The following is a 9588-nucleotide window of genomic DNA, read 5'->3' on the forward strand; positions in this document are numbered from 1 at the left end:
AATATATTTAGAATACCTAACGTAAAATGACACACTGTGCAAATCATATCAATACTATTGCTAATGATGAATGATTATTAATGTGTAAACTATCACTTTAATATTGCAGTGCAGATTATATTTGGTTACTTAACTTTAAACTTCTGGTTATTTTATAATATTACAGAATAATTCAGGTTCATATTTTAAATATATATAGATATATAAATATAATGCAAAGGAATTACACACAACATATAAACACTTGAATATGTAAAAATAATATGTAAAAGTACAACCAAACTATATTTCAGTAGATAGCTCATCGAGCCGCCCTCTGCAGAGGAGCCACCTTATAAATCCTCTTCTCGTTTTCAGTTTGTCAGTCTATGCTTGTTGCAGTTTTCTCTCTGTTTCCCCCTATTTCTGTGATTATATATATATATATATATATATATATATATATATATATATATATATATATATATATATATATATATATATATATATATATATATATATATATATATATATATATATACACACACATATAATCAGCTGGTTATTTGCTGTTTTCCATCTTATTTTTGACTCTTTTGACAGGATGTTTCTGTCTGTGGGACTCATGATTCTGACCATCGCAATAGGAGTCATCTCAGGTGAGTTGGGGAGTTTTGTATTTTTGTATGGACACGTAATCAATATAGCCTCAACCTAAAGATGTCTATTTTGCACACATATAACCTATAGTGTTATATGTGAAGGTTTACAGAACTTACTTCACATAATTAATAACGATGTTTAAACACACTATGTATCACGTATGACTGCAGCTATTTTAAATGTTCATAAAATTTGAATTCTTTGCATTTTAAAAGATATCAGGTTGCCCCATAAATTACTGAAAACAAGAAGTGAGCCAAAAATAAAACCAACTAAAGGTATATTTTCACTCTAACAACTTGAAAGATAGAGCGGTGGAATTTTTCATTCACCCTCCAATAAAGTATGTTAGGTGTTAATAGTGAAGCGCTTGCAAACTGCTTGCAAACACATTCAATCCTTTTCATTTTTACAAGCCACGGTTCAACAGAGTTCATATTTTAAGGTTACCTTTGAAAGCAGCCTAGTTATTTAAATAGTAGTAGTAGTAGTATTTAAGAATGATTCAGAGTGAGTAATAAAAGTCAATTTTCAGTATAATATACCAGTTTTAGGATGAACACTTTAGTTATCAAACCTGAGGCAAAGTCTCAAAAGTAACTAAGTAAGCTAAATAACTGTTTTTGGTAAAGCAGATAAGAGGGGAAGCATGCACAGCGTCGTTTCTTTTACCTTTTTTTCAGTCTCTTAACCACATGATGGTAGTCCATTTTACTTTCAGCAGTTGAAGTAACAGACATAAGAAACTGCACTGCCACATTTGGACAAGAGCTGCATTTACATTAAGATTTTCTAATTCATACAAATTCTCCCTTTAATGCGCAGAATCAGGTTCACAGGTTCTCTCTTCACAGAGGGGAGAAAAGACTGGTAGTCTGTCATCTCAGTGTAGTGTCAGTCATTCTGTTCAAGCCATGTTTAAAGTGAATTAATTAATTAATGTCAATTAAAAGTTCTATTTATAATGTGAAGTCATCATCGGTGAAGGTGGGCAAAACAGAAGATATCCTGGCTCTTGTGGACACTGACAGCTAATGTCCTTCTGAGTTCAGCTTGAGGAGCCCCCAAATGGGCCTGAACTGTTTTTATATATATTTGGAAAAGCTGGAATCATTAATTTGTATTTTCAAAGGCACATTTTTAACTATAGCTAGTTAACCAATGAACACTGCAAAGTATAAAGTCATATTTATAAGGTCATAAATTGATGAACCATCAGCAATAATCAAAATAGTATCTTTCACTGGTACTTGGTTACATATTGTAGCTTCATTGCTAGTTATGCTAACCTGTGATATTTGTGATATTGTACATTTTGCTGCAAATGCTTAAAAACAAGAGAAAGTCATGTTTTTATTTTGCAGTCAATGGGGCCACCTACAAGAAACTGGGAGACGAAGCTGTCCTATCACCAGGCTCCATGTCTAATCTCATCACCAGCATCATGTGGAAACACAGCCCGGACATCGCTGTGGAGTGGTACGGCAAGGAAACATTTGCATACCGGGAGTTTAAAGGTACATTTAACAGCAAACAACTCTGTGTATACACAGACTATATGATATGTTTTCATGCTGCCATCTTCAGACAAAAAAATTGTGAAACTACCTAATAATCTATTGAAACACATCATGCTACTATGGTCATGTTCTTAGGTCGGTGTAAGCTTGATTTCAACACTGGAGCTCTGACCATCTCAAACCTGACTGTAAAGGACAGCGGCATCTACAGAGCAGAGATCAACAACAGAGTCATGAACCCGACTGAAATCACTGTTATCTGTAAGTGGACGAATTCAGACTGAAGTTTGCTTTGAATCATTTTTTCCACCATATTTTAAATAATTAGCTTGTTTGTTTGCTGCTTTTAATTATCAGCTGCTGTCCCCAAACCCACTGTCTCCAAATCATGCAACCCTGAGATGACCATCTGTACTCTCACCTGTGAAGCCCAAGCCATCACAGGCGTCGAACCAGTCATCTATTCCTGGGTGATAAGTGCCAAGCAAAGAGTTCAGTCTTCAAGCAATCAGCTCAGCATAGCAAAGGTACAAACAGGATCTGATTGTTCACATAACAAGTCAGCTGCTCATTTTTTGTCTACTTAAATGTATCAATTTGCTGTCATTTACCTGATTAGCCATGTAAGCCATGTCAGATAAATGCATTAACAAGAAGTTGAACAGGTGAGGGGCAGCCAATCTAAAGCTAGTTTTAGCTTGGATAAACAGGGAATAAGAGCTGCCCCAGTAGAGTGATGCTGTTTTAAACATACAGTACATTATTACACCTCACAACAAGCACGTAACAGTAATAGATGGAAATGGTCTCATGCACTTTTATTTTATATTTCCCGAAAATTCTGTTAAATTTCAGTTGTGGGTGACTCTGCCGTAAAGGATGTACAAAGCATGTGCGGTAAGAACACTAAAGTCCTCTGCTTTCCTAACGATATGGTCAACATCCTGAAGGAGAGAATTCCTCAAATTGCAGATGAATATCCAACTGTGACAAACATTGTTCTGCATACAGGGTCAAACGATGTGTCCAAACAACAGTCGGAGGTTCTGAAACGGGACTTTATTGGATTATTAAACACTATAAACTCTCTGAATGCAGCTGTATTCATCAGTGGGCCTGTACCGCCGGTCAGAGGAGGAGACGAGAGATTCAGCAGGCTGTTTACACTGAATAAGTGGCTTATATCAGCATGTGCTGACCACTCAGTGCATTTTATCAACAACTTTAATATTTTTTGGGAACGCAGGCATCTGTTTAAAGCAAATGGATTTAATTTTAACAAGTCAGGGGTGAAACTGTTCACCTCCAACTTGTTTTATTCCATACGTCATCCATCTGTGCTTGGAGCCAAGGCTGAGATAAACGAGGAGTTATCTCATAAAGAGGAACAAACAGTACTCCAAGAACAGACAAAGCCCAGCAGAAACCTTGAGGAGGAGCTCCATCTGCCCCCACCCGGGAAGAGCCTCAGAAAGGAGAGACATCTGAGGCAAGAAGAGGCAAGAAGAGGGGTCCCTATTTGCCTCCAACTCTCTCAACAACACCAACGACCAGGACCAGGATCTTCCCCAGTCCCCCAAACCCCTGACAGGCCATCACCCCCATCACCCTCATCCCCCTCCCTTTCTCCCTCCTCCCCACACCTGAAATTCACTGAAGAGATGATGGAGCGGGTCAATGCTGGGCTCAGATCTACCCCCCGGCCCAATCCCTCTTTGTCCCCCATAAACCCCCCACCAAAGCAGCCAAAGGTTTGCCACCGAGCCCCACCCTCAACAGAGCAATCGAAGTCACATTGCTCAGCCTCGCCCCCCTTAGTTCCTCCTTACCACCTTCATGCTTTGTCTCCGCAGTCTGATGTGTGATGTGTGGAGGGTCCGGGCTGCGAGGATTATGGCAGTGGTGACTTTTCCCAGGAGAAGCTGGGACCCTGTTTACTAGAAGGTTTTAAAATTTCTGTACTTTTAGGTGACAGAAGGAGACATGTGGCCTGGTCAAAACACAGAGAGCTGCACTCTAAAAGATCTTTAAATATAGTAAACATACCTTGTGTACCACAGACTGCTCCCAAACACGAGGGGACAAGTAATGCCTCTAAAACACTTAAGTTGGCTTTATTAAACGTTAGATCTTTAGCTGGGAAAACATTTTTAATTAATGATTTAATCACTGAGCACAGCCTTGATTTTATGTTTTTAACTGAAACTTGGTTGGACCAAAGTAACAGTGGAGCTGTTCTCATCGAGACGACCCCTCCTAACTACAGTTTTATCAGTGAGGTCAGGGCGAGCAGGAGAGGAGGGGGGGTTGCTGTCTTATTTAATGAATCATTTCAATGTAAGCAGCTATCTCCTGGAAGTTTTCAGTCTTTTGAATATGTGGCTTTACAGCTGAAGGCCCCATCCAAAGTTGTGTTTCTTAATGTTTACAGGCCTCCCAAATACTGCACAGACTTTTTTAATGACCTCAGTGAACTGCTGTCTGTGATCTGTGTTGATTTCGACTGTGTAATTATTGTTGGGGATTTTAACATCCATGTGGACAACCCTCAGGACAAAGGGACTAAAGACCTGAGTAACACTCTGGGCAACTTTGGGCTGACTCAGCATGTAACAGAGGCCATACATAATAGAGGACACACACTCGACCTACTGATCTCCAAGAGCCTGAGCATTTCAAACATTACTGTGTCTGATGTGGGCCTGTCTGATCATTACTGTGTTTTCTTTGAAAGTAAAATCTCAGCCCACACAAATACATCAACAGCAGTGATCACAAAACGGTGTATAACTGAAGACAGTAGTGAGATCTTTAACCAGGTCTTCCCATTAACACCTGACCTGTCCAAAGGTTCAGTCAATGAGCTCGTCAATAGTTTTAATGCAAAAATGTTAAATGTAATGGATACTATTGCCCCCATTAAGGTGAAGGTTATCTCTGGAAGGAAAAAGTCTCCATGGAGAAACTCCACACTAGTGAAAAATGAAAAAAGAGAGTGTAGGAAAGCTGAGCGCAGATGGAGAAAAACAAACCTCCAGGTTCACTATGACATTTATAAAGAGAAACTTCACAATTATAATTTACAACTGAGGAGTGCAAGAAGGTCCTACTTCTCTGACATCATCACTAAAAACAGCCATAATGCTCGGGTCTTATTTTCTACAGTTGACAGGCTAACAAACCCCCCTGTGTCAGTGCCAGCTGAACTTCATTCAACCATGGCCTGCAATGACTTTGCCAAATTCTTCACAGAAAAATCCAAAAGATTAGACAAGCAATTGGTACATCAACAGCAGATCCAGGATATGTACTGTGTCCACCGAAAAACTGTTTAAACACCATCAAACAGTTTCACCCGATTAACAGCAAAGACCTGGAGGACATCTTAGGTCAACTGAACTCCTCCTCTTGCTGTTTAGATGTCCTGCCAACAAGTTTTTTCAAAAAGGTCTCAAAGACTTTGGAGTCAGACCTGTTACAGATCGTCAACTTTTCCTTAATGTCAGGTGTGTTTCCAGAACCACTAAAAACTGCTGTAATCAAACCTATACTGAAAAAGGACAATCTTGACAAGACACAAATGAAAAACTACAGGCCGATCTCAAATCTCCCATTTTTAAGTAAGATCATTGAAAAAGCAGTTTCTCAACAGCTCAGTTACTTCTTAAAACAGAATAACTGCTACGATGCTTTCCAGTCAGGTTTTAGACAGAACCACAGCACTGAAACCGCTCTGACCAAAGTGTTCAATGACATATGTCTGAATACAGACAGTGGAAAAATGTCAGTCTTGGTTTTGCTGGATCTCAGTGCAGCATTTGATACAGTTGACCACAACATATTACTCAAACGACTGGAGAACTGGACAGGTCTTTCAGGAACTGTACTAAACTGGTTCAAAACATACTTAGAAAAAAGGAAATACTTTGTATCAATAGGTAACTTCACATCTGAGCAGACAAGTATCACATGTGGAGTTCCCCAAGGTTCCATCTTGGGACCCCCTCTGTTTAACATTTACATGCTCCCACTGGCACAGATTATAAAGAACAACAAAATAAACTATCACAGCTATGCAGATGACACACAAATATATATCACAATGTCACCAGGAGACCAAGGCCCTGTACAGGCTCTTGGTAAACGCATTGAGGAAATTAATGACTGGTTGTGCCACAATTTTCTCCAACTAAACAAAAACAAAACTGAAGTAATAGTCTTTGGCGCCAAAGAAAAACGATTACAGGTCACCAGAGAACTTCAATCTATACACCTAAAAACCACAAACCAGGCGAGAAATTTGGGTGTAGTGATGGATGTAGACCTAAACTTAGAAAAACACATTAAGACAATAACAAAGTCAGCTTACTATCACCTCAAGAATATTTCAAGGATAAAAGATCTGATGTCTCAACAGGACCTGGAAAAACTAGTCCATGCATTCATCTTTAGGAGGCTTGATTACTGTAACAGCATCTTTACAGGTCTACCTAAAAAAATCAGTCAGACAACTACAGCTCATTCAGAACTCTGCTGCTCGAGTCCTCACTAAGACCAAAAAAGTGGACCACATCAGTCCAGCTCTGAGGTCTTTACACTGGCTGCCTGTCCGTCAGAGGATAGACTTTAAAGTTCTGATGCTGGCCTATAAAGCTCTGAATGGTTTAGGACCAAAATACATCAGTGACCTCCTAACCCAGTATGAACCTTCCAGATCCCTCAGGTCATCTGGATCCGGTCTTTTATCAGTTCCCAGAGTCAGAACCAGACACAGAGAAGCTGCATTCAGCTTTTATGCTCCTTATATCTGGAACAAACTCCCAGAAAGCCTCAGATCAGCTGAAACACTCAGTTTATTTAAATCCAGGTTGAAGACTCACCTGTTCTCAGCTGCATTTGAATAAAGCACCAAATCCGCACTTTTAAGCTTAAATTTCAAAACTTACACTAACTACTGATTTTATCTACTGTTCTGATTTTATCTGTTTTGATTTTATATACTGTTTTGTTTGTTTGTTTGTTTGTTAAGTGGGTTTAGAGCTCTGGGTAGCTCCCCAGCTGGGTCTAGACTGGGTCTAGAGAGTATTTTAAATTCAGGGAATTTAAAATAGAAAGTAGCTCGTCCACAGAAGGACTGGTAGCTCCCCTTACGATAAGGGTTCAGATCGCGCGAACAGGTGTGAAATGTGTGTGTTTAGTTAGTTTGTTTGTTTGCTTGTTTTAATAAATTTTAAATCATGCTTTTTATTTGTTTTTGTTTCTAATGTCTCTGTAAAGCACTTTGAATCACCTTGTTGTTGAATTGTGCTATACAAATAAATTTGCCTTGCCTTGCCTTGATCTTTTGATTCTCTACATTTCTAGGATGATACAAAGTGGTTTGGAAAACCGATCAGCTGTCAGCTGGAAAACCCAGTCAGCAGTGAACGCAGTGATGACGTCATCATCCCATTCACAAGCAGTTAGTTATCACACCAACACATGTGCATCATTCTTGTAAACATTTACAGTGTTATTAATTTATTCTTTCTTTGTTGTAGGAAATTTTGCTGTTATGTTCACACGACTAGTATTTACTGTATTGCTGATTGTGGTGGCCCTGTCTGGCTTCTTTATTTGGCACAAGCACATAAAAGCTAATCCAGGTAAGAATCCAGAAAAAGATTACAGTTACTCTGCCTGCGTTTTTTAAAATGGCATTTTATTTATTTATTTATTTGTATACTTTTTCTTTTTGTTATTAAGATTTCAACTTACAGAGATTATTTATCTTATTCTTTATTTTACTGTATGTTTGAGCTGCGAGGCCCGACCACAGAGACACTGATTACATCAGAGACAGCAGGAAAGAGGACAAAGAGGAGATTGGGTGGAGGTTTTGTGCTGAAGTTGGTTGAAAACGGCTCAGATTTAAAGATCAAATCTATTAATAACACATATAATATCCTAAAAATGTACATCTTTTGTACAGTTATTATATTAAAAAAATTCTATGGCAGATGTCGAATAATAACAATAAAGTAATTTTTTTTCATCACATAGAGGAAACATGCTCAGCCTGAGTGACCTGTGATGAAGTCAAATGGATTCTGAGTCAGTTTTAATCGTTTAATCGATCTCTCAGTGAGATGGACACAGGTGTGACAGATGCAGAGTGATGGTTGACGGTCTTTTTTTTAACATTTAACAGTGACTCTTGCAGAGGACCAGGGAATGCATCCAGGCTCCATCAATGATCCTAGTGAATACAACTTGATCATATTGAAAGGGAATGCTAAAAGTACAAGAGCAAATACAAAGCTTAGCGCCCACATGGCTCCAAAATCAAACAGATTATTCTATTAAAACGTTTAACTGAACTCCTTAAAGACTTTCATCCTCAGGTTTTATAATGGATTTAAATTACCCTGCTTAGTAATGCTCAGTTATCCTGAGATCTGCAGTAGATACCCATATGGAAAAGAAATAGTAAAAACTATTAAAAATAAAAGACTTGTGGCCTACTTCATATAGTGAATCATATACAGTAAGGCTTACATGATTTACTCATGAAAGTGGCCACTTTCTCATTACTTTCATACATTGTTTTAGGAAGTATCCAAAACATACAAGTTTCATTTATATAATTTTTCAAGGGATCTTATATCTGTTTTCACTCTTGTATGCTTTTCATTCAAGTTTCACACAAGACAGATACAAACTTTATAAGATTTATATATATCTTTTCCATATGGGCATGTATGATGCAGACTTTAATTTTAGACATGTCAGAGGAATCTTTACAGTGAAACACTTTTCATCATTTAACAGAGAAGTCTGCACAGACTTCAAATGATGAAGAGGCACCCATACAGGAGTGAAAACAGGAGGACGAGACAACAGAAGCCAGAAACTGAAGACTAGAGGTTCTTCCTCAGTGACTGTGACCTTTGCAGCAAAATGGGGGTTAAGTGTACAGAAATGAGATATTTACAAAGTACACCGCCAAATAAAACTGTCCTCAGTCAGTGAATGGGTGAAGGGAACTTTCCTATTGGTCAGTATGTTCTGTGTGTTCATGCAGAAGTGGTCAATGTGAGAGAAGAGAACAGAAAATTTTACTTTGTGTGTGTCTGTGTGTCCAGTGGTCATCAAGACACATACACACACACACAGGCGGTGACTTTGGTGCGCTGAATTTGGTAGATATGTTGTTTTTTTAATATACTACAGATACCATGTCAGTGTCGCCACGTTCAGTCTTCAGCATTTACAGATAATTGATGGTAAAATTTCAAAGATCCGCAAAAATGTGATGAATTTTCAGTCCTTTATTGAATATATTTATGAATATAATCATTGTTTACATTGTTGTGCTGCTGCAGGCGAGTATCCTTATCTGTCCACCAGAGTTCGCCATACACTCAGATGGTTCAGCTTTTACTAG

The 9588-nt window shown here is 38.4% G+C and overlaps 1 protein-coding gene across 1 annotated transcript; it reads left to right on the forward strand.

Moving 5' to 3' along the window:
* Positions 1-583: 583 nt before the first annotated feature.
* Positions 584-9588, forward strand: LOC308393686 (CD48 antigen-like; the record flags this gene model as incomplete). The annotated part of the gene is made up of 7 exons (XM_080877645.1): positions 584-638; positions 2007-2159; positions 2298-2423; positions 2520-2689; positions 7527-7623; positions 7703-7807; positions 9527-9588. 7 exons carry the CDS (start codon positions 584-586, stop codon positions 9586-9588), a joined length of 768 nt encoding a protein of 255 aa, XP_080733771.1.

Source organism: Rhamphochromis sp. 'chilingali' (assembly GCF_963969265.1).
Source record: "Rhamphochromis sp. 'chilingali' genome assembly, chromosome: 3".
In the NCBI taxonomy this organism is placed as follows: domain Eukaryota; kingdom Metazoa; phylum Chordata; class Actinopteri; order Cichliformes; family Cichlidae; genus Rhamphochromis; species Rhamphochromis sp. 'chilingali'.